Here is a 25,979-nt window from a genome sequence, read left to right as displayed (position 1 = left end):
AGAAACGACAACATGGATGAACTTGGAAACATGCTAAATGAAAGAAGCCAGACACATAAGATCCCATTATAGGATCAATTCCATTTATATGAAATGTCCAGGATAGGCAAATCCATAGAGATAGAAAACAGATTAGTTGGGAGGTGGGCATCAGGAATGACTGCTATGGGGTATTGGGTTTCTTTTTGATGTGATAGAAATGTTCTGCAATCAGATAGTAGTGACAGTTGCACATTGTGAATTTACTAAAAACCACTGAATTGTGCACTTTAAAATGGTGGCCTTTGTCATGTGGATTTTATATCAGTTTTTAAAATTGGGGAAAAAAATACTGTGTGAGCCAAATGGGACATCGTTTGCTATAGAACAGAATGAGTAGGCTGTGAATCTAGACAATAAATCCCCATCTCTTTGTGACTTTATAGAGATTATTCTGACTTGCCTTCTGTAAAATGGGGAAGATATTACCTAGGTCTTGGACTTGTTAGGTTTAAAAGTGACAAATATAAATTCTAAGAAACAGCATTCACGTATCTTGAGAGTTGGAAGCCAGCCAGTGTTCTTCCTTACATTCTGCACCTTCCTTCCTGAAATTAGGTAAGTTAAATGATAGATCCAAGGTCATATTTAGTCTTAGTGGTTCCAGTGTTCTCGCTCTTTCTGTAACCTCATGGTGCCTTGTAAATCCAAAGTTCGGGTCTTTCAGTAAGAACTATTTCCATCTATCACAGATTGTCAGGCACTGTGCTCATCACATGGGTAACACACAGCCTCATAAAAGCTTGTGGTTCCAAAGAAACATCTCTCACACATGTTGACTGGTTTCATATCTCATTGGGAAATAATAGTATTACTATTTTACCTTTGGTGTTGGTGATGGATGTGATTTCTGTAAGACTAAAGAGCGTCTTTAAAATTAGCTGTAGCGGTGCCTGGGTCGCTCAGTCGGTTAAGTATGCGGCTCTTTTCTTCGGCTCAAGTCATGATGTTCGTGGGATCAAGCCCCATGGCAGGCTGTGTGCCGACAGCTTTGGGCCTGCTTGGGATATATATATTCTCTCTCTCTCTCTCTCTCTCTCTCTCTTTCTCTCTTTCTCTGCCCCTCCCCCACTCACATGCTCTCTCTTCCTCTCTCTCAAAATAAATAAGCAAACATTTAAAAAATAAAATTAGCTGTAGATCAAATACTCATCATATTTGATGAGCCAAACTTCTTTCCTCGATTTTGAGCATGAACAGGTCCATACGCAAGCAAAGTTGATTTTTGACAAAATATTGTTTGTTACTGTCCTAATATTCAGTCTGCCAGACATGTATGGAATACATTACCATGCTAGGCATTTTGATAAATATAAGGCGTATACCAAGAGAAATAAATTATGGTCTAGGTTCTTGGTTTTATAATTTGTTGAGGAGAGGGAATTGCATAAACAAAACATGTGATAATGTAATGAGTATATGGGGGTGCTTTGGTCTAATAGAGGAACGTTTGGCTTGTTTGGGAGAGGCATGGAAAGGCTTCATCGTGGATATAAAACTTGGCTGATTGTTAAAGGGTGAGTAGAGTTTCTCCTAGCCGGCATTATTGGAGGTCGTAAAATTACGGGCACAGAGAAGGAGGAAAAAGCATATTCAGTACGCATTTGCTTAACATTTTAAAAGTTTTTTAACTTAAAAAAAATTTTTTTTAACGTTTATTTATTATTGAAAGACAGAGTCAGAGTGTGAGCAGGGGAGGGGCAGAGGGAGAGGGAGACACAGAATCTGAAGCAGGCTCCAGGCTCTGAGGTGTCAGTCAGCACAGAGCCTGATGCGGGGCTCGAACTCACAAACTCATGACCTGAGCTGAAGTCGGCGCTCAAGTTTTTTTAACTTTTTAAAAGTGTTAGAAATGTCAAACAATAGTAAAAAAGATGTTAGAGGTTGTAAACTGATACCAGTTACAGTTACAGTAACTGATTAAACTGGTTATGGAACTACTTGGGGTTTTCATTTCTTCTTGTATTAGTTTTAGTAACTCTTTTTCCTCTAGAATTTCAAATTTACTGGCATAAAGTTGTTCATACTAATGCTATGTTAAATTTGTTTTAGTATACAGCATATGATATTTTACCCATTCAAAATTTTTATTTTTAATATCAGTATAAGTAAAATTGATCCCTTTTTTTTTTTTAATTTTTTTTTTTAACGTTTATTTATTTTTGAGACAGAGAGAGGCAGAGCATGAACGGGGGAGGGTCAGAGAGAGAGGGAGACACAGAATCGGAAGCAGGCTCCAGGCTCTGGGCCATCATCAGCCCAGAGCCCGACGCGGGGCTCGAACTCACGGACCGTGAGATCGTGACCTGAGATGAAGTCGGACGCTTAACCGACTGAGCCACCCAGGCGCCCCAAAATTGATCCCTTTTTGTGCATACAGTTTCAATGGATTTTAACACACACAGAAATTCAGGTAACCACCATCACAACCAAGACATAGAGCAGTTCTATCACTTCCGTCATGTACCCTCAGTAGTCACTCCCAGCCACCCACCTGTATTCTCTGGCAGCCACTATTCTGTTCTCAGTCACTATAGTTTTATCTTCTCAGGAATGTTATATAAATGTATCTGTGTGGCTCAGTGGCTAAGTGTCCGACTTTGGCTCGGGTCATGATCTCATGGTTTATGAGTTCAAGCCCCATGTTGGGCTCTGTATTAACTGCTCAGAGCCTGGAGCCTACTTCAGATTCTGTGTCTCCTTCTCCCTCTATCCCTCCCCACTCATGCTCTGTCTCTCTCTTAAAAATAAACAAACATTTGTAAAAATTATTTTAAAAATTTAGAAAAGGAATGTTACATAAATGGAATCAAACAATGTATAATATTTTGAAACTGGATTTTTTGTTTGTTTGGTTTTTACACAACATTGTTGCTTTTGAGTTTCATTGAAGTTGGATCAATGGTTCCTTTCCGTTGCTGAGTAGTAGTATTCCATCGTATGGATGAACCACAGTTTATCCATTTAGTTAACATTTTTTGCTGATTATGAATAGAGCTGCTGTAAATGTACATGTATGGGCTATTATGACCATAAGTTTTTATTTATCTAGGGTAAATATCTATGATTGGGATTGGTGGGTCATCTGAAAAATGTAATTTTAACTTGATAAGAAACTGCCAAATAGTTTTCCAGAACAACTATACCATTTTGCATTCCCATCAACATTTCTGAGAGTGGTTGTTTCACATCCTTTGTAACATCAAGTATTGTCAGTATTTAACTAAAAAAAAATTTTTTTTTAATGTTTATTTTTGAGAGAGAGAGACACACACACACACAGAGTATGAGCAGGGGAGGGACAGAGAGAGAGGGAGACACAGAAGCCGAAGGGGGCTCCAGGCTCTGAGCTGTTAGCACAGAGCCCGATGCGAGGCTCGAACTCACAAAAGGCGAGATCGTGACCTGAGCTGAAGTCAGATGCCCAACCGACTGAGCCACCCAGGCACCCCAGTATTTAACTTTTTTGATTTTGAAATAATTTTAGATTTACAGAAGAGTTGCCAGTTCCCCCTAGTGTTAACATTTCACACAACTGTGACACTTTATTAAAACTAAGACGTTAACAAGGGGCACCTGGGTGGTTCAGTTGAGCAAGTGTCCAACTCTTGATTTTTGGCTAAGGTCATGATCTCATGATTCGTGAGATCGAGCCCTGTGTCAGGCTCCATGGTGCTTTGGGATTCTCTCTCTGTCTCTCCCTGTGCCCCTCCCTTGCTGGTGTATGCACGCTCAAAACAAATAAATAAACTTAAAAAAATTAACTACAGTACAATACTACTAACTAAACGACTTTATTTGGATTTTACCAGCTATGTGCTTTTTCTGTCCAGGATCCAATCCAGAATACCACATTACATTTAGTTGTCATGTCTCCTTAGTCTTCTCCAGTCTGTGACAGTTTTTCAGTCTTTCCTTGATTTTCAAGACTGACACTTTTGGAAAAGACTGGTAAAATTGTAGAATGTCCTTCAGTCTAGGTTTGACTAATGTTTTCTCATGATTAGATTATGGTTATGAATTTTTAAGAATACCACAGAGATGGCATGTCTTTTCTTATCACATTGCATCAAGGTTATATGATGCCAACGTAACTTATCTTTAGTGATGTTTATGTCGTGTCTGCCATGCTTCTCTACTCTAGAGTTATTATTTCTCCTTCTACATACTTCTTCATTAGAAGGTCTTTTCTAAGTCCAACCCAACTTCCAGGGGAGAAACATTAAGTTCCAGTTCTTTGAGGGAATATTTGTGGACTGTGTTAAAACCACCAAAGAGATTAATGAGGAGATACTTAGAGGCTATGCAGATAATCCTGTTTCTCCTAAAAGTTTTGCTCCCCAAGTTAAGCATCTGTCAGTGGATCTTGGCCGCAGTAATTTACTGTTGCTGGTCCTAATGGTGATTTTCTATTTCTTCCTGAATGTATATATAAGTTGGAATTCTTATGTAGGGAAGATTTTCAAAGTTTATTTAATTATTTATATAGGGCGGACTCATGGATATTTATTTTACTCTTTAGGGTTATGATCGAATTCTGTCGTTCTATCATTCAAGCTTTGGCAATGATGCTCTTTCACATTGGTTTTCATGTCCCTTCGACTGCAAGATTTGCCAGGCTATCTTGTATTTTTCCTGCCCCATTCTTGAATCAGCCATTTCTCCAAGGAGCTGTCATTTCTTTTATTGGAGAAAATTATTGAGAAACCCAAGATTGGGCGTAGTCATTGTCATTGCTACTTGTTGACACTGCTTCTAGGTGCTGTCAGTGGACAGAGCTAGGAATTTGCATTCAATAATATTCACTCTTTTGTGGTGTGCAGTTCAGTGGGTTTTGACAATGCTTAGAGCAGCAATAAATCCACCTCTACAGTATTACAAAGAATAATTTTGTTGCTTGGGGCAATCACTCCTTTGTTCTCTGTCTTTATGGCTTGCCTTTTCTAGAATGCCCTACAAATGGAAATATATATTATGTAGCTTTTTGGATATGGCTTCTTCACTTAGAAACATACATTTAAAATTCATCCATGTTGCTTAAATCGTAGTTTGTTTTCCACTGTGTGCTTGTACCACCATTCGTTTATCCATTCACCTGTTAGACATCTTGGTGGTTTCAATTTTTTCGCAATTATGAATAAAGCTGCTATCAGCTTTTCACCTGTAGGTTTTTGTGTGAACATTGGTTTTCACTTGAATAAAATACCTAAGAGTGGGAATACCTAAGAGAATGTATGGTAAGTGTTTAATTTTGTAAGAAACAACCAAACTGTTTTCCCAAATGGCTATAAAGTGTGTTGTGTTCCCATCAGGAATGAATTAGTTTCTGTTATTCTGCATCCTCACCAGCTTTTGGTATTCTCAGTTTTTTATTTGAACCATTTTAGTAGGTCTGTAGTGTATTTAATTTTTACTTTAATTCGACTTTCCCTAATGACTAACAATATTGTGTATCTTTTCATATGCTTATCCGTAGATCTTCTTTTGCAAAATGTCTGTTCAGATCTTTTGCCTGTTTGTTAATTGGGTTGTTCTCTTATTGTTGAATTCTTTATATATTATGCATATAAGTCCTTTATCATATATGTGATTTGCAAATGTATTTTCCCCATCTGGCTTATTTTTCCATTAACAGTGCTTCTCACAGAGGAGAAATACTTTAATGTTAATAAAGTCCAGTTTATCAATTTTTATTTTTATGGGTTGTATTTTGCTGTTACGTTTTAAGACCTCTGCCTAATCCTAATTCCTGGCCACTGGATCACAATATTTTCTTCTAAAGTTTTGAAAATGTTTCATTTTGTATTTAGATCCACCATCTATTATGAATTATTTTTAATGTTTATTTTTGAGAGAGCGAGCAAGTGCCCACAAACGGGTGGGGCAGAGAGGGAGGGAGACAGAGGATCTGAAGCAGGCTCTGCGTTATCATCACGAAGCCCTACCTGGAGCTCACCTGAGCCCAAGTCGGATGCTCAACCGACTGAGCCACTCAGGTGCCTCTATTATGTATTGTTTTTTGTATAAGGTGTGTGAGGTTTAGAGTCAAGTTCATGATTTTGCATATGGATGTTAAAATGTTCTAAAACCTTTTAGAGAAAAGATTACCCTTTTCCCATTGACCTGCTTTTGTACCATTGTCAAAAATCAATTGGCCATATTTGTAGGGATTTATTTCTGCACTTTCCATTCTGCTCCACTGTTTTATCCTTTTGTCATTACCACACTTTTAATAACTGTAGCTTTGTAGTAAATAACTTAAGTAGTGTGATTCCTCCAGCTTTATTTTTCTTTCTCAGAACTGTTTTCGTTATTCTAGTTCATTTGGATGTGTTTTTTTTATTAGTCTGACAGTCTTTATTTTTTTCTAAATAGTTTGTTTCGTTTATATGGAATATAATTAGTCATATTTCAGTTTAACTTTTCTCTGTTTATGTTCTGGGGTTTTTCTTTTTTCTTCCCTTTTTTTTTTTTTTTTTTTTTTTTGGTTCTTTTTATCATTCTATTTCCCACCTTTCTAGTTTTGAAATACATGGTATTTTTGTTATATAAGTAGATACCATTGTAGGTATTAAACTTGGAGCCATAATTGACCAAAGTCTAATATTAATAGTCAAAGGTTGCTTGAACTTTTCCATAGTTTTTCTCTTTTTTTTGCTCTTTCTCCTTCAACACAGACCTTCCAAATGGGATGGATGTATATATGTGTGTGTGTGTGTGTGTGTGTGTGTACTTATATATACCCATTTTTTTTTTTAATGTTTAATTTTGAGAGAGAGAGAGACAGAACATGAGTCGGGAGGGGCAGAGAGAGAGGGAGACACAGAATCCAAAGCAGGCTCCAGGCTCCAAGCTGTAAACACAGTGCCCGACGCAGGGCACAAACTCATGAACTGTGAGATCATGACCTGAGCCGAAGTTGGATGCTCAACCAACTGAGCCACGCGGACTTCCCGGGATTATTTTTTATCTTCTTTCTTTAGAGATCTTTGCTGGATGTAGAATTTTTTTTTTTTTTAATTTTTTTTTTTTCAACGTTTATTTATTTTTGGGACAGAGAGAGACAGAGCATGAATGGGGGAGGGGCAGAGAGAGAGGGAGACACAGAATTGGAAACAGGCTCCAGGCTCTGAGCCATCAGCCCAGAGCCTGACGCGGGGCTCGAACTCACGGATCGCGAGATCGTGACCTGGCTGAAGTCGGACGTTTAACCGACTGCGCCACCCAGGCGCCCTGGATGTAGAATTTTAATTTGGCAGATATTTTCCCTTAGCATGCTGAAGGTATTAAACTGTCTTAGGCTTCATTGTTGCTTTTGGAAAATCAGCTGTTCTGCCGTTGTTTCTTTGAATGTAATCTAACTTCTCTGTTTGCTTTTCAGATTTGTCTTTGTCTTTGCTGTTTTATTGTATGTTTAGTTGTGGATTTCTTTTTATTTATTGTCTGGAATTTGTTGGCTTCTGGAATGTGTTTGTGTCTGATTGCTTCTGGGAAATTTTCAGCTGTTACACCTCTTTCAAATATATATTGCCCTTGCTGTCTCCCATTTTCTCAATTTCTTCTGGTACTGATCAAAAGTAGGTTAAACCATTTCACAGTATTATTCCTTTCTTGCTTTTCCATAGTTTTGACTTTTCTGCTATATTTTGGATAATTACTGGCCTATTTTCCAATTTCTTAGTTTTGTCTTCAACTTTGTTGAATTTACTCTTAAATCAATTCACTTGTTATTTTTTATTTCTTCCTAAACATTCTATTTTGTTCTTTTCACTTTTTGAAATCTAGAGTATCCTGTTCCCTGCTAGTATTCTGAAGCTTATCTCATTTCTGTAAGCATAATCAACATGTTTTTTTTAATTTTTAAAAAACTTTTTTTAATGTTTATTTTTGAGAGAGAGAACACGCAAGCAAAATGGAGGCAGAGAATCTGAAGCAAGCTTTGTGTGTTCAGTGCAAAGCCTGATGTGGGGCTCAAACTCATCATCAAACCGTGAGATCATCAACGTGGTTGGTTTGAGTTTGATAAGATCAGAAGTCTCTGTATGTCTTTTCTCGGTTTTTTTCTGCCAGGTCTTACCCTTGTAGTCTTTTCCGTCAATACCTAGTTATCTTTGAGTACAGGCTGTGTATTCTATTTGAAAAATTATTTGTAGGAATCATTCAAGGCCTATAATAGCAAGGTGCTTTTTTTTCCCTCCACAGAGAGCTTGTTCATGTCAGGTATCTGGACATTACAGGTCCAAGAACCACCTGAAAACAATTTTTTTAATCTGATATTCCCTCCATAGAATTGTATTTCTTTCCTGGATCTTCCACTTCTCATTCACTCTCACCCTAAAGTTTTAATCCTCTGAAGTCAGCTTGTTATGAAGGTCTCCTATTAGACTTCCACCCTTTGAGGGCCCTGTGCTCTGGTTCCTGTCAGAACAAAATTCTAATTTTCAGGGATCAACAAAGACCCTTTGGGCTTGCTTGCTTCTCTGGGTTCTCATTTTCTCTTCACTGTAGGCTATAATTGTTTATCTGTTTTATTTAAGAGAGAGAAAACAAGAATGTGTATATATGTGTGTATGTGTGAGAGAGAGAGTGTGTTTTGTGTGTGTGTTTAATCCGTTCTCTTTAGCGGTTCTCAGTGGAAAGATTGACCCAAATAACCTAGCCCACCATTACTGAAGACGGGGAAATTACCTGCAAAAATCTGGGTTTCTTACTTTGAGAAGCTCCAATTACACTTTCGTGGATCTACACCCGCTAGCTCTTTATTTGTCCTTTGTAGGCATTTTGCTTTGTGACCTCTGTAGTAGAACTTATTTGTATGAGTGGAGAAAGGAAGAGAATGAGATCTGAACTGCAGTGGTTATGAGTTAATTTTTTGTTAAGGCACACATAGTAATAGTCGAGTAGAGTGTTCTCTAGTGTTCTTCAAACCAGATATAAAAGGATTGCTGAGGGGTGCCTGGGTGGCTCAGTCAGTTGAGCATCCAACTCTTGATTTGGGCTCAGATCACTATCCCAGGGTCATGGAATCCAGCCCTGCGTTGGGCTGTGTTGGGCTCTGCGCTGAGTGTGGAGCTTGTTTAAGATTCATTTTCTCTCTCTCTCTCTCTCTCTCTCTCCCTCTCTCTCTCTCTTTCTCTCTCTCTCTCTCTCTCTCTCTCTGCCCTTCCCCTGCTCGCCCTCCCGCCCCCACCCTCACCCCCAGAATAAATTAAAAAAAAAAAAGGAATGCTGATCTGGTGTGCTTCTTATAGGGAATGACAAGGTATGCCAGCCTTTGGTAATTTTAGGGTATAACGTTACAGGTCGTTAAAATTCTTAACTTGTTTAAAGTCTTGTGCTTTTCAATTTCTTGTTTTACTGTTTTTCATCTGAGTAATTTCTGTGCATCCTTCAAAACTAAGCTTAGATGTTATTTTTTCCCTGGCAGCTTTCCCCAGACTTTGAGGTACTCCATAAATATTTGTTGAATGAATGACACTGGGTTGGTGGGTGACTTAAATTCCCTTCAATTCCTGCAGAGCATCTTAGACTTCATTCTTTCAAGCACTAATCGCTTGAGAGTGTGATGGTCTGTTTTCTTTGTCAAGGGTAGAGATAGTTTCTCTTTATTCTCCAAGGCCTAGAGAAATAATCCCTTCCCAGTAATAGGCACACATTTCCTGATACATAATAATTGTTTAATAAATGCTTGCTGAGTGGACATTCTGCTCTTGATTTGAAAGGAAGAGAGAATGGGAAATTAAGGGGAACTATGGACGTACGAAACAAGTAATTCCGATTGTATTAACTCCTGCTTTTTTGTGTTCATTTCATAGCCACTTTGAAAGGGGAAAAGGCAAGTTTCTATGACTGTTTGTCTTTGCTTCTGCAAGTCACAAGTATCTAGTTGTGTTCTTCCTGAGTTTGTTCCACAAATCATCTCTTTGCAGTGTATGCTGCCTGATTGCTAGGAAGAAGAGTTGATTCTCTGCAGCAGTGCTGAAAAGGTGTTGTTTTCCTTATACAACTGCTCTTCTTCTGAACAAGCATTCTTAAATCATGCAGTCAGTGCAATATAAGCGCATTCCTCATTTTTTACCATAGAAATCTTTGCCGTCTAGATGATTATGAGATATTACTCATTCACTATGGCTTATCTAGGGTTGGGAGGGTTAATTTTGTTTTGTTTTTAAGATGGAGACCCTCATAAACATTAGGGTAAAACTGTATTGTAGTTTGAAGATGGACTTAGCTTTTTAAATTTAAGGTTCCAGAATAATCTTTTCCAGTTCTGCTGGGAAATTTATTTATAAAAATACATTGGTACGATGATTAATCAGACATGCAGTTTCCTGGTTTGGGATCATTTACTAAGCCTCCAGTTTTCTTTTTAGTTGCCAGATTGAAAAACAGAAATCACATGGAGTAGAAGAGATTAGAGGGAGAGATTGAGGAAGGCGAGAGGAGTTTTTAATAGAAATTAATTAGTTCTATATTCCATTTATGTTGATAAACCTATGATTTTGGCAGTACATGTTTTAGCCTCATAGTTAGATGGAGTTTTCATTTACTTGCATCTTATTAAAGAATAGGTCAAACAGAGCCATATAACTGGCTTTGGTTGTAGGTGTGGTCTGACTTTAATAGAGAAAATTTTACCAACAAGATAATTTTTCAGTTGATTAATTGGCTTCTGTTAGGCTAAGGATGAACAAACAAAACATAGCCATGTATTCAGAGTCATTCTGAAGGCTTTTTAGTCCTATGAAATTGTTATCAGCTAAAATTACACCTCCTTTTATGCAATCATATGAGACAGTAAGGATGAAGTTAGGTCATTTAAAATGGAATTATTAAGAAAGTTAATACTTTTTCTTCAAGTCAGATTTTCTTAGGATATGCTTGTATTATGAACACTAGGTAGGACGATTGATCATCAGGATATCTAGGACTCAGGTAGTTTCACCAACTTCTAAACAAGCTGTTGTAAAAATTGCTAACATCAAGTTTCTCCAATATTCTCTTAATTTTAACTGTGGCCCTGTTATGAACAGAGGAAACTATAATACTGGGAGAGAGAGAACGTGCATGCAAAGGGAACAGCAACTCAGGAACCCTTGAGTTGGTCTCCCGATTCTCCTAGCTTTGTACCAGATAGCCAGAATAGGGCTACCCTACCTTTTGGAGGCAAATTTCATTTTCATTACATTTCATTTTTTGAAAAGAAACAGCCTTGATTTGGTCAACAAATAATATTTCATGAACACCCTACAAAATGCAGAGCCTTGAACTGGCTACTGTAAAGTCAAAAGATAAATCAGACATGCATCTTGACTTCAGAGAGCTAAGTGTCTAATAAGGAAGTTAAGGGTTTTTTTGTTTGTTTGTAATGTGTGTTTATTTTTGAGAGAGAGAGAGCTCAAGTGAGGTAGGAGCAGAGAGCGAGGGAGACACAGAATCTGAAGCAGGCTTCAGTTTCTGAGCTGTCAGCACAGAGCCCGACATGGGGCTCAAACCCACAAACTCTGAGATCATGACCTGAGCCAAAGTCAGATGCTTAAACGACTGAGCCACCCAGGTGCCCCAAGGAAGTTAAGGTTTGAAGATTATTGTATATGAGATAAAAGTGACCAGTTCTATGGGAATGAAAACACTTGAACCTTGTAGGTCGGCCACCTTCGCTTTGAATCCCAACTCTCTCCTAGATATTTATGGCCAAGCTACTAAACTTACTTAGGCTGTTTTCCTATCTGTAGATTAGGGAGAGAAATGCCTGCCTCATAGAATTACTGGGAGGGTTAGATATTTAAAGCTGAGAGGCTCTTTTAGCTCCAGACTTGGAATATCTAATTCCTTGTTCAGTATCCTTTTTAATGTCTCCTCCATTTTAACCTTAAGTCCAAAACCTGATGAATGAGCTCTCTTCCAGAATGTTTTCTGTCTCCATAAATGGTATCAACAGAAATCTAAAAGTCACCTCCCACTTTTACCCCATTATCTAGACGACCCTGAACTATTGATTTTACACCACACATTTTGTTCCTCAAATTTGTGCACTTATCTCCATTGCTACCACAATTGGGCAAGCTTTCGTCATTGCTCCTGCATAAGTCACTGTTAACAGTCTTCTTTCTCCCTAAATCTGTTCCTCTGCTTGTCCCACATCCAGCCAGAGTGAACTCTTCAAAATGTACACATGGGTCACTTTTCTGCTTAAAACTCAACAGTGAGGGGTGTGTGGGTGGCTTGGTCAGTTAAATGTCTGACTCTTGATCTCAGCTTGGGTCTTGATCTTGGGGTCCTGAGTTCAGGCCCTGCATTGGGCATGAATGTAACCTACTTAAAAAACAACTCCTCAATGAGTTTCCATTATCCTTAGTTTGCAGATAAAGTCTTAAAGGCATTTTTGTCTCACCCTTGTTCTTCCTTGCTTGTTATTCTATTTCCAAGGACTAGCAGGATGTTTTTTCATAGTTGATGCTCATATACTTAAGGGATGGACAAAGGAAGGAATGTATGAAAGAACCAATCAGTAATTGAGAAAATTAGGCTGCCCCTTTATTTCTTTCTTGTTAGGCTGTATATGAACATACATACATATTTACAGAGGTTGCAAGTGAAATACTATTTCTAAATAAAATGTTTATCTTTAATGAGTTCTCTTTCCTGTCTTTTCACTTCCCCTCTTTATCCCCAGCCTGTCACTGATCTTCTGTCCCTCTTTGTGCCATTTTATTTATCTGAGGTTGCTGAGGTACAGTTCAAGGACTCTCTCTCTTTTCTTCTCCCTATATAGTTCATGAAAGCCAACCATTTGAAATTCCTGTGAATGACTGTCTTACTATAAACAGATTATTTGGTATGCATGATAGTAAAGTGAAGCACCTCTTCCCGGTGTTGCAAAACTGCAAGCAGTCCTCCCACTGGAGAATCAAGTCCGCCGTTTCATTAATTAGGTCCCAGCTGATGAGGCACAAAGCTGCAAGGGTCAAACAAGTACTTGAGAATCTCAGGAGTTTCATTAGTGAGTAGTCTTGCTCTCCTCTTCACAGAGAATGCCAAGGCCTTAAGAAAGCAGAGGAAGACTGGGTGATAAGACTGATAGATACATGGACTAATAAATGGGAACTGGGGAATGTTTTCCACGTGATTCAGGTGATTTCCCAGAGAAAAAAATGAGGTCTCATTTTGTAATGTCATGTCCACCCATGATTGGCCCTCTGAGGCTGGGAGTTAACTATACCTCCTGCAATTCTTGTATTTTTTTTTTTTTTTAAAGAAAACATGGTTAAATTGGTAAATTTTATGTTATGTGTATTTTACCAGTTTTTATAAATCACGTTATTTCAACAAAAAACAAAAGTGGTACAAAGAACATCTGTATCCCCTTTACTCAGATTTACCTACTGTAATATTTTTTTACCCCATTTGCTTTATTATGTGACTGTACTCTTGTGCACACGTAATCTACCATGTAAATGTTTTTATCATTTGATTTCATAGTATTGTTTTTTTATACCATTTCTCCTGCTCCAGTACAGGATACAGTCTAGGGGTAGGACATTGTATATAGTCATGTCTCTTTAGCCTTCTTTTTTTTCTTTTATAGTATTGACATTTTTGAGGATATAGTGTATCCCCCCTTTTTTTTTAATTTTTTAAATATTTATTTTTGAGAAAGAGACAGAGTGCAAGCAGGGGTGGGGCAGAGAGAGAGGGAGACACAGAATCCGAAGCAGGCTCCAGGTTCTGAGCTGTCAGTACAGAGCCTGACATGGGGCTCAAACTCAAGAACCCATCTCATGAACTGTGAGATCATGACCTGAGCTGAGCCGAAGTAAGGTGCTTAACCCACTGAGCCACCCAAGCGTCCCTCCCCCCACCTTTGTAAAGTAGGCTTCACGTCCAGCATGAGGCTTGAACGCATGACCCTGAAATCAAGAGTCTGACCCTTTACCAACTGAGCCATCCAGGTGCCCCATTCCCTCACTGCCCCTTTTTAATAGAAGCTTCCTCATTTTCGGTTTGTCCAATGTTTCCTTGTAGTTAAGTTGAGGTTACACAACCTTAGCCAGAAACTTACATAAGTGATATGTTCTCAGGTTATAAAATCTGGAGACTCAATACATTTTTAATTAAATGCAGAGTAAAGGGGATCAGCAAATGCTGTAGGATTCTCTGAAAAGATAAATAGATTGGAATGGTCAGGGGAAGACATCACAGTTTACCTATTATGTAGACTTAGTTTACTGATTTGGTAGAAAGCGTGTTTCTAAAAGTTTACCACTTTTCCCTTTATGTCAAATTTTGCATTAGTTCAGGTAACATATATTACTGTCTTCTACCAGTTTCTATTAAGTTTCCTCCTGTATTAAATAAATCAGGAGGAAATTATTTGTTTTTAAATTTAATGAAATCAAGTATGACTTTCAAATGGCACAATTTGAAGGATTAAGGATCTATAATTAAGGATCTACTGATTATTATGCAAGATTCCTGAATGATTTGGATTGTTACAAAAAGACATTGAACTTTGATGTATGTCTTTATTCCCTTCCTGGTTTCATAGAGTCAGGCTAACAGTTGGTACTCCCGGCTTTGCCACTGTTCTATCTAGTCTTTTAGCACTCCTACTTGAGCTATGGAAAGCTACTCTTGCCAATGATTTCTGTGGAATGTATAAATGGTAGTAATGTTGATAGGTCTGTCCTCAATGCCATTTTTCCCTTCCAGGCTGTCTTATAAAGAGCATCCAAACTTTAGATGATGCAGAACAGAATTAGGGCCAGCATGGTTTTAAGTATGTTTCTTGTTTTTTGTTTTTGTTTTCTTTCTCTTTTTTTCTTTTTCTTTTACTTTCTGGGAAATAGGAAACACTGTGGTTGACACAGTTGGGATCTAGTCATTGGTTAATAGGTAGAAGAGTCAGAGGTATATATTTTTTTTATTTTAACTTGTTGTATTTTTTATTTTTCTTTTAATTTACATCCAAATTAGCATATAGTGCCACAATGATTTCAGGCGTAGTTTCCCTTAGTTCTCCTTAACCATTTAGCCCATCCCCCCTCCCACAACCCCTCCCGTAACCCTCAGTTTGTTCTCCAGATTTATGAGTCTCTTCTGTTTTGTCCCCCTCTCTTTTTCTATATTATTTTTGTTTCCCTCCCCTTATGTTCATCTGTTTTGTCTCTTAAAGTCCTTATATGAGTGAAGTCATACGATTTTTGTCTTTCTCTGACCAATTTCACTTAGCATAATACCTATTCTCCAGTTCCATCCATGTAGTTGCAAATGGCAAGGTTTCATTCTTTTTGATGGCCGAGTAATACTCCAATGTGTGTGTGTGTGTGTGTGTGTGTGTGTGTGTGTGTGTACACATACACATATATACCACATCTTCTTTATCCGTTCATTCATCGATGGACATTTGGGCTCTTTCCATACTTTGGCTATTGTTGATAGTGCTACTATAAACATGGGGGTGCACGTGTCCCTTCGAAACAGCACACCTACATCCCATGGATAAATGCCTAGTAGTGCAATTGCTGGGTCGTAGGGTAGTTCTATTTTTAGTGTTTTGAGGAACCACCATACTGTTTTCCAGAGTGGCTGCACCAGCTTGCATTCCCAGAGTCAGAGGTATATTTGAGGCCATTATTATAAGATGGTTTTTTTTTTTCTTCACACATGCTTTTTAAAAATAATTCCTTGGACTTTATGCATTTTGTGTTTGCAGTTTGAAGAAAACAGGTCTGAAACAAGGTCATACCCCCAGCTGCTTCTGAACACATTGACTGCCAGATCTCCAAACATCAAGTCCACCTTCATTCGCCAACCTGTCTGACATGTCGGGACCCGTGCCAAGCAGGGCCAGAGTTTACACAGATGTTAATACGCACAGACCCCGAGAGTACTGGGATTATGAGTCACATGTGGTGGAGTGGGGGTAATTATTTCCTCTTACTTCACTGTCCTCACTCATAGGGTTGATTCTTGTGTACTTGTTGAGTAATTTGTGTTAGGAATCCTTCCTGACTGCATTTATAAACCTCAAGATTAAAACCTGATTTGTGTTTTCTTCTGCAGTGAAGAAGCAACGTATTGCTTTGGCAAATTAACAGTTTTGTTGGGCTTACCATTTAAAAATTACTTCTGTCTCTTATTCTTTCCTTGGACTTACATATTCTGGATAAAAGGGTGGTAACAAAGAGTTACATGTCAGCTTGTCTCACCTAAGGGCTTTGTAGTTAGGTGAGAATTAATACTTGAGAGATTTTAAAAACCATACTCTTACGTAAAGTATTTTTGAGGTCAGAGAATGTTGTCCCATGATGATACTGAAGGATGAAACAGTTCTCCAGAAAGATGTCCTCTTTCTGATAGAAACAAAATTAAACCCTTGTCAGCGTTTACTCTTACCATGAAGCAAGCCATGTGTAACGTGGATTTAAGCCCCAATTCCATTTTGAACAGTTGCAGTCTACCTCCGTAGTTGTGTTTGCCCCTATTCTCTCTGCAGTCTCATTTGGATGTTTGTATCTCTTGTCCCAACATGTAGGTATTTAATTGATCAGGTCATACTAACTGTGATAAAAGCATTTTGACATCCAGTGCAAAAGAAAGCAATTTGGAAATGCATAAAGCAGTAGCTCCCACATGCTACATTTTATATCTATTCACATGTGATGTATATAACCTGTAAGTGGTTAAAGATAGTCTCCCAATATTGACATAAGGGGGTATGTAATCCTGATTGGGCCATGATTCTTAACAGTAAATGCATTGCCTCTGCACAAGGAGTTACCATCAAGAACCAGTGGTACAATATCAGTAAATGTTGTTATTGATAACCTAACAATTCCTCACTTATCACAGGCTTCAAATTCTAGGAATACTTGTGTTTTGCTAACAAAATTTGAACCACTGTCTTTGAATTGAGTGCTTTGCACTTAGTTCTGCTTAAATAACACTAAACAGCCCTTCCGAGGTTTGGCATGGCACTTTTGGCTCACATGCATTTGTTTTCTGTGTCTGCCACAGGAGAACTCCACCAGAATTAAGAGCCTCCTCCCCCAGACCTGCCTTAATACAGTGTCCCTTGTCCTTAGTACATCTGCCTTGTCTGTTCATTTCACTTTCTTTTTGGCTGCTTGAGGACAATGGATGGCTAATTTGTTACATGTTGGATTTTCAGTGCCCCCAGCAGGAGTAAATAGAATTTTGACTTACTCTTTAAAGCAAAGTCATCTAAACTGTAATCAGAGGCAGGGATAAAATGTTGGCATTTCCCTTATTTTTTACCTCTGATGTTGCTAGTGGTCATGGAATATGGGTAAAAATAGAGGAAGGGGCCCCTGACTATGATTCATGATCTGTAGTGTGATTTGCAAACTTTTTACATGGACTGTCCTCAGAGTTTGCCTTGGAGGGCAAGTGGGAAGTCAAGCCTATATGTTTGAAAGCCACTTACCTGCAAAAAGGTCCATGAAAAATCTGCTTCTAATGTGTGGCTGAATTGAAATATTCTTACAACATGAATTGACTTCCTGCTAGGTGCCAACACCGGGCCAGGCACGAGAGGACAGAGATATATAAAAATTACCCTCCAAGGGAAAGCTGTCTGTTGTTGGATATAAACACATAACAAACCCTAATATAAGGTAGCTATGTGTGGCATGCCAGTAGAAATGTAAACAGTGTGGGATTTGAAAGAATAATTGAAAGGCTTAAACTTTTCTAATTCTAGGATTTAGAGCACACATTTTTAATTAATGGCCCGATTTTTAAAATACAGAGAAACCAATTTGGGAATTATTTGAAATGCCTTTTATTTCTTTTACTCCTACTGGTAGTAGAGTTTTTAAAGTTATTTAGTGCCTTATAGTTTGAACTTTTAAAATCATTGTGACTTTGACTTTTTTTGTTCACAGTAATCAAGATGACTACCAACTCGTTCGAAAATTAGGCCGGGGTAAATACAGTGAAGTATTTGAAGCCATCAACATCACAAATAATGAAAAAGTTGTTGTTAAAATTCTCAAGGTGAGTATAAGAAGAAAGAGATTATAATTTCAGGAGTATTTGGGATTTAGATTTTTTTTTTTTCAACATTTATTTATTTTTGGGACAGAGAGAGACAGAACATGAACGGGGGAGGGGCAGAGAGAGAGGGAGACACAGAATCAGAAGCAGGCTCCAGGCTCTGAGCCATCAGCCCAGAGCCTGATGCGGGGCTCGAACTCACGGACCGCAAGATCGTGACCTGGCTGAAGTCGGACGCTTAACCGACTGCGCCACCCAGGCACCCCATGGGATTTAGATTTTTAAGTAATAGTGATACCTTTTTTTTAAAGTAGCGTTTGAAAAGGTTTTTGTAATGCTTTAACACTTTTATACTGTATTCTCTGAAGTTGATAGATGAGGTTATCTGTTGTTGTTGTGAAAGAGGGCTCAAGTGAGCAAGAGGCAGAGAGGGAGAGAAAGAAGTGGGGCTCTCCCGAAGCGGGATTCGAACTCACTAACTGTGAGATCATGACCTGACCTGAAGTCAGGTGCTTAACCAACTGAGCCACCCAGGCGCCCAGAAGAGGTTGTCTTTATTTGACAGATCAGGAAATTGAAGCAAAAGAAGCAATTTGGCTCAAGTCATACAGCTCAGCGAGTTTGTGGCAGAGGAAGGGAGTAAAGGTTCAATCTTCTCTCTCCTAGGTCTTGCCTAATACTGATTTCCTATATTTTCAGTTATATTCCATCCTTTTGTTTTCAATAAGTTGTTACCTTTTCTGTGTGAGGATAAGGAGTCCAAACGCAGGCCTTTAAATGGCAGGCAGTTGCCGTCTGTGCAGCTAGTGTGATGTAAGTGCCTGCGACGGGTACTGCTGTGTGTGCTCCAGCTCCGGCTGGTAATTACTTCGCAGTAGTGCAGGTCCAGTGTTGCTTGATACTCTTCTCCAAAAAGAAAGTAAAAATTTGTATTTATATATGAATTCCCCTGATTTTTAAATGTTGGCTCAAGAGTTTTTAAAAACACTACAGGAGTGCCTGGGTGGCTCAGTCGGTTAAGCATCTGACTCTTGATATTGGCTCAGGTCATGATCTCTTGGTCTGTGAGGTTGAGCTGACAGCACTGAGCCTGCTCGTTATTCTCTCTCTCCCTCTCTCTCTCTGCCCCTCCCCCACTTGTTCTTTTCCATTCTAAAATAAATATATAAACAAATACATACATACACACACTGTGTAGGCCAGGTTTGGCCAGTGGGCTACCAACAGGCAACTTGGAAGTTACTTACGACTGTACTGTGCACTGTCATATGCCAGGAACTTAGCATATAGTTCCTTGCTATAGGAACTTTCCCATATTTGATACTGAGAAGCAAAGTTTCCCAGACTTCATCAATTTATAGCCACCCATATTGTGTCAGTAACTTTTAAGTAGTTAAGTCCAAAAAACAAAAAAATGTTTAACTTGGTGCCATTTCAAATGTTATACACTGGGGCACCTGGATGGTTCAGTCATTTAAGTGTCCAACTCCTGATTTTGGCTCAGGTTATGGTTTCACAGTTCATGAGATCAAGCCCCAAGTTAGGCTCTGCACTGACAGCACAGAGCCTGCTTGGGATTCTCTCCCTCTCTCTCACTCGAGCACATGTGCACACCCTGGCTCGCTCGCTCGCTCTCTCTGTAAGTAAATAAATAACTTTATAAAAATTTTAAAAACTAAACTGTTATACACAGAAATTGAAAGAAAATATAACTTATTTTATGTTTATATGACCATAATTGATGAGCTTTGGGATATATACATCTGTTGATCACTGCACAGCTTCTCGAATGTTGGAATCATTTGGACACTAATAGACTCATTTCCTTTTCAACATTGGTTTTTGTGTAGTACTTACTTTTTGTCACAGGAAGGGCTGAAAACCCAGCTTTGCAAAAATACACCATCAAAAGGAATGTAGTGCAATCTAATGTTGAAACTAAAAACAACCTCAGGTTGGTAGTATACTCCTTCCCTGGCGGATTTGGATATTGATATTTCCCTCAAAACTTAAAAATCTCACAGAACCCCTATGAATTTGTGGGGGATGCCTTGGCATACCTTTTGGGAACCGGAAAGTTTATCTGTCTTATGTCACATGTAGGAACAGAACTAAGCCCGAAATTAGAACATGTGGATTCTAACCCAAACTCTAAAAGTAATTAACCTTGGTAATCCTTTTAACCTAAGATGTTTTGTTCATCTGTGCATATGAGATAATCTTGCTTTCTCTGTCTTTCTCAGTTGTTATGGGGATCAAATAAAAAATTATATAGAGGGTACTTGGGTGGCTCAGTAGGTTAAGTGTCCAACTCTTGGTTTTGGCTCAGGTCATGATCTCATGGTTTGTGCGTTTGAGCCCCGCATTGAGCTCTGCTGACAGTGCAGAGTCTGCTTGGGATTCTCTCTTCCCCTGTCTCTCTGCCCCTCCCCCCGTCTCAAAAATAAATAAGTAAACTTAAAAAAAAATTTGTATATAGAAATATACTTTAGAGGTTGAAATTCTGTGTAAATTGTAGGATGATATGTATGTGGAAAGGGATATGGTAAAATAAAGTGAGGTGTTATCTAGTGTCATAAAAGGCACAAATAGTTGGTCTCACAGTTCAGAAGAAGCTGGTGGTTAGGGAAAGCTCCCAGGAGCTGTTTTCAGGCTCTGAATGGGGGGGAGGATTTGGATAGGTATGGGTGGGAGTAGAGAAGGGAAGAATCCACAAGATAAGAAAAGAGGAAGAAATAAGTGAGAGAAATGTTTCCTGTGGAAGATGTTGAGTGACCATGCATGGAAGGTGAACTTGGAAAGGAAAGTTAAATTGGTGGTCAGCTGGAAAAGATAATCTCTGCATTTCCTTCAAGTCTTAAAAGGTAGCTCAGTAGGTTGGGCTTCAGACTCTTAATTTCCGCTAAGGCCATGATCTCACGGTCTTGGGATTGAGCCCTGCCTCAGGCTCCGTGGAGCGTGCTTGGGATTCTCTCTCTCCCTTTGCCTCTCTTTCTGCCTCCTCCTCTGCTCCCGTGCATGCTCTCGCTCTTTCTTTAAAAAAAAAAAAAAAAAAGGTAACGTGATTTTTCTCTCTTCTAGGTTGTTGGGAGTCATTGATGATTTTGAGTGAAGGGGGGTTTGGAAAGATTTTTTTTTTGTACTCCAGTCTTTTCCTAACTGTACTGTATATTTCACTGTAATTATATAGAAAGATGGTTGTAAATATAGATGAAGTTCGTTCATAAACTCTATTTAAAATTTTTGATCTCTCTTACCTATTTATTAAGACAAAATAGTTGCATTGATCACATTAAATTAGAGTTTAAGTCACCCGCCTGGTCTATCACAAACCAGCTGTGTAAGTTCACAGATTTTAAGGATTCTGTCGAAAAAAAATTTCATTAACCAGTAGCCTTAGCTATAAGTTTAGCTATAAGCCTTAGCTATAGCTGGCGGTTGGGAAATAGTGATTTAGTGGAAAACAGGTGATAGATTGATGGGTTAGTCCCTGGAAAGTAGATCTCCCAGATACTCTAGCAGATCACAAAGATCTGGTAGTTGAAGCAAAAAGAGGAAACTTCTGATCAGCTTGCTTCCCAGTCAGTGTACTGAGTTCTAACAGAAGCAAGGCTAAAAGCTGTGAATTGAATTAAATGTAGACCATGGGAGTCTCTATTAGTAACAGTTTCCATATATTGTCTACTTTGCATTGGGCCCTATTCTATCTGTGATATTTACATTACAACAGTTCTACAAGGCAAGTTATAAATTCAGATACATTTGGGGTGCCTGGGTGGCTCAGTTGGTTAAGCATCCTACTTTGGCTTAGGTCATGATCTCTAGGTTCGTGGGTTCGAGCCCCATGTGGGGCTCTGTGCTGACAGCTCGGAGCCTAGAACCAGCTTCAGATCTGTGTGTGTGTGTGTGTGTGTGTGTGTGTGTGTGTGTGTGTGTGTGTCTCTCTCTCTCTCTCTCTCTCTCTCTGCCCCTCCCCTGCTCACACTCTGTCTCTCTCTCTCAAGAAGTAAATAAACATTAAAAAAAAAAAATTCAGATACATTTAAGTGCTTTTCCCAAAGCTGCATAACTACAAAGCTGGATTCTGAGGATGGTCTGTTTCCAAGACTTGCTTGTTTCTGTAGCTCCTGCTTAGAACTTAAGACAAGGTTAATTTACAGTATGGTTTGGTAGTTCCTAGACCTGGATTATCAACCTAGGAAGTATCTAAGAATAGCTCTCTAACTCCATTCTCAAGATTCTGATTCAGCAGATCTAAGTGGGACCTGGGAATCTGTATATTTAAGAACGCAGGTAACTATTAGGGACACCTGGGTGGCTCAGTCAGTTAAACATCTGACTCTTGGGGCGCCTGGGTGGCTTGGTCGGTTAAGTGTCCGACTTCGGCTCAGGTCATGATCTCACGGTCCGTGGGTTCGAGCGCCGCGTCGGGCTGTGTGCTGACAGCTCAGAGCCTGGAGCCTGTTTCAGATTCTGTGTCTTCCCTCTCTCTCTGCCCCTCCCCTGTTCATGCTCTGTCTCTCTCTGTCTCAAAAATAAATAAACGTTAAAAAAAATTAAAAAAAAAAAAAAAGTCTGACTCTTGATTTCGTCTCAAGTCACGATCTCCCCATTTGTGAGTTCGAGGCCCGTAATGGGCTCTGTGCTGGCAGTGCGGGGTCTCCCTGGGATTCTTTCTCCCTCTTTCCATCCCTCCTCTTCTTGCTCTCTTTCTCTCAAACTTAAAAAAAAAAAAAAATCCAGGTGACTGTTGATCATGAAGTTTGGTAACCACTGATCTTGTTGATGAAGAGACAAAACATACTTAAAACAATTTCTAAGAATTCTATGCAGAATATCAATAGTCTGAGGTGACCGATGCCCTGCGAAAAACCTTGTGGTCCAGTGTAGCAGATACAGGCCACGTGTGGCTTTTGAGCATTTGAAATGTGGCTAGTACAAATGGAGATATGCTGTGAGGATAAAATACAATTGATTCCAGAGGTTTAGCACAAAAAAAATATAAATTATTTATTAGAATTTTTATGTTGATTTATAGGTTGAAATGATAAGATTTTGGATATATTTTGTTAAATATATTAAAATTAATGTGGTCTTTTTCTTTTTACTTTTTTAATGTGGGTACTAGAACATTTAAAATACACATGTGGCTTGTATTGTATTCCTTTTGGACTATCACTGTTTTAGACTATTTAGAAGGAAGGCTTTGTGGAGGAAGTGCAGTTGGACCAAAGCCCTCCCCAGAAAAATGAAAAGGATTTCTGTACGGGAACCGATGTAGAAATGATGGGTGAGGACAAAGGCACATGGGAGATATACTCAAGGGACTCTGCAGAGTGGTCTTTTTAAAATGGACGCAGCAGCTCATTTATAGGAATATGGGTGATAAAGCTAGGCAGATACTATGGGTTGTGTCCCAGCCATATTCTGAGATATGTGCTCTTGTCGATCATTTTTACCCATAATGAAAGGCTTACAGAACTTAGGTAATTTGCCCCTAGTCACACAGCCAGCAATGAATGTAAGATTCCCGTTACGTAGTCTGATTCCAAGTCCCACATTTAACCACAAAGTTATGCTGCACAAAGATGATTTGGTCATCTTTGCTGTTGGTCCTGACTTCCTCTCTGTAGGGTGGGGGAAGTCGATAGACTTAAAGGAAGGAATGGAAAGCGCCCATGTTTCATCCTAATTGTCAGAGACTTTTACAAGCTATGTCTTAGTATTACTAACAACTTACAGTCCTAGTTTGTATAGTTTTAAAAAGTTAACATGCGGGGCGCCTGGGTGGTTCAGTTGGTTGAGGGACCAACTTCGGCTCAGGTCATGGTTTCACAGTTTGTGAGTTTGAGCCCCACGTCGGGCTCTGTGCTGACAGCTCAGAGCCTGAAACCTGCTTCAGATTCTGTGTCTCCCTCTCTCTCTGCCCCTTCCCCGCTCACACTCTGTCTCTCTCTCAAAATAAAATAAAAACATTAAAAAAAAAAAAATTTAAAAAGTTAACATGCTATGATTGATGACGAATTAAATGCTAGTTCTGCAGAGGTTTGCTTTCTGGGATGAACTCTTTTTTCTTTCAACTCAACATTTGCTGAGTCCCTGCAGAATCCCTGGCACAGGGCTAGGAGAAGGGGATTCAGAGAGGAGATGGACACATATCCTTTCCTTCAAAGAGCTCCTAAATAGCCATTTATGTATTACATTTACATGTTGAAATACTCTGAAATAATTTCACTGATGTACTTTTACCCTTTCAGCCAGTAAAGAAGAAGAAAATCAAGCGTGAAATAAAGATTTTGGAGAATTTACGAGGCGGTCCCAATATCATCACACTGGCAGACATTGTAAAAGACCCTGTGGTGAGTATGGTAGGCGCTGGCAAGGCCCACCAGGGCTGAGGTGGTGTTTGACCTGGAGCACAACTGGCCTCTTTATTTTCTCCCTCTACCGTTAAGTCCTGCTTTAAAAGTGCTTAATCAGTTATACCATTTAACTAGCTTGGGTCTTTCTTTCAAAGAGACCTCCACCCACAGACTATTTCTTATTCTTCTAGGCTAAGAGACTGATAGCACTGGAAACTGAAATGTGTTAATCCATTTTGCAAACTCAGGTCCGATGCCGATGGGCGATGGGCGCATTGTCGGGCTGCCTAGAGCCTGGTGAGACTTCAGCTCCATGTCTTCTGTTTGAAATCCATCCCAAAAATGACCTAAGTGTGGTGGTGATCAGAGTGGGGAGGGCTTGTAGCAATAGAGGGTTTCCTACTACTGAGGCAAGGACTACCAAATTCACCACGTAGTATCTGCAAACATTGTGCCTACTAAAGCTGCCAGGGCTATTGCTAATGTGTGTTTTCTTTTTCTTTCCCCTAGTCACGAACCCCTGCCTTGGTTTTTGAACACGTAAACAACACAGACTTCAAGGTATAATATATAACCAACCATTTCAAGGTGTTGGGTTTTTAGACCACATAGAAAGCCTTTTAGCAATGTTACTATTAGAAGAGCTTCCTTCTAACATGCTTAAAAAGAGCTTTTCATCCTTACTTAAGATAGAGAATTTATCCTTATTTTAAGACAGAGAAACTCACGTAGAAGCAATGTCTACTTTTCACATCTTGGTATTTCACTCTTTTGTTTGTTTTGTGCTCTTTTTAATTACCAATACATTTACTTCTCACCACCTTTACCATTCATTTGACAGTTTCTACAGATGTCAAACCTAATAAAAGCCACAGCACGTGTTCAGTCAGGATCTGGCTGTAGGGCATTTCACGTTAAAACAACTGTATTCAAGAAGGAATACATTGTGTGTGTACAAGCAAGGACTGCTTATACCTTGGGATCCCTCAGAAATTCTGGGCTATAGATCTTAAAAAGGGGGTGGGTAGAGAAGCGTGGTACAAACTCTGGTATAATACAGACCTCTACAACAGATCTCTGACTTCCAGCCCATCTGGTAGCCTCCTTATTTCAAACAGTTCTCAATTCGAGTACAGCAGAGGAATGTGGGCACTCTCTTGGGTTACAAGCTGTAAAGGTACTTGACTTGCCTTTTCACAGTCCTGTAGTAAGAATGCTATGTATCAGTAAATGGGTGAATCCTGTGAACCCTTTGCTGGGAGGATGAAAAAAAGGAAAGTAAGTATTTTAGAAGCAGAATGATAACTTCAAGGAAAACTGTCAGGATATCACTAACAGCTGAATGATACATAGATTTAAAAAAAAAAAATCTGCAGCTTCTTGGAACCTGGAAAGGATACACAACAGTTCAGAGTTTACTTTCAACTTGGGATGGGAATAGTTCTGTCAAATTGACAGATTTGGCGGGAAGCCATCTTGCATACCAGCTGGTGACCCATAGTGCCTATATAACTCTATACATCAAAGGTGGGTTAGTTCCCTACTGAGGAAGGTGTG

At 39.1% G+C, this 25,979-nt stretch overlaps 1 protein-coding gene across 1 annotated transcript in view; it reads left to right on the top strand.

Moving 5' to 3' along the window:
• Positions 1–25,979, top strand: part of CSNK2A1 (casein kinase 2 alpha 1) — a 53,929-nt gene that overhangs the window by 13,414 nt on the left and 14,536 nt on the right. Inside the window, exons 2-5 of the mRNA XM_043602688.1 lie at positions 15,755–15,964; positions 17,949–18,060; positions 24,318–24,419; positions 24,933–24,983. Of these exons, the coding sequence (XP_043458623.1) occupies positions 15,864–15,964; positions 17,949–18,060; positions 24,318–24,419; positions 24,933–24,983 (366 nt within the window). The 5' untranslated portion in view covers positions 15,755–15,863. The remainder of the gene's footprint in view (positions 1–15,754; positions 15,965–17,948; positions 18,061–24,317; positions 24,420–24,932; positions 24,984–25,979) is intronic.

This window comes from Prionailurus bengalensis, chromosome A3, assembly GCF_016509475.1.
Source record: "Prionailurus bengalensis isolate Pbe53 chromosome A3, Fcat_Pben_1.1_paternal_pri, whole genome shotgun sequence".
NCBI classification, from domain to species: Eukaryota; Metazoa; Chordata; class Mammalia; order Carnivora; family Felidae; genus Prionailurus; species Prionailurus bengalensis.
The sequence above is the reverse complement of the archived record's forward strand: the minus strand, read 5'-3'. Positions and strand labels throughout refer to the sequence as shown.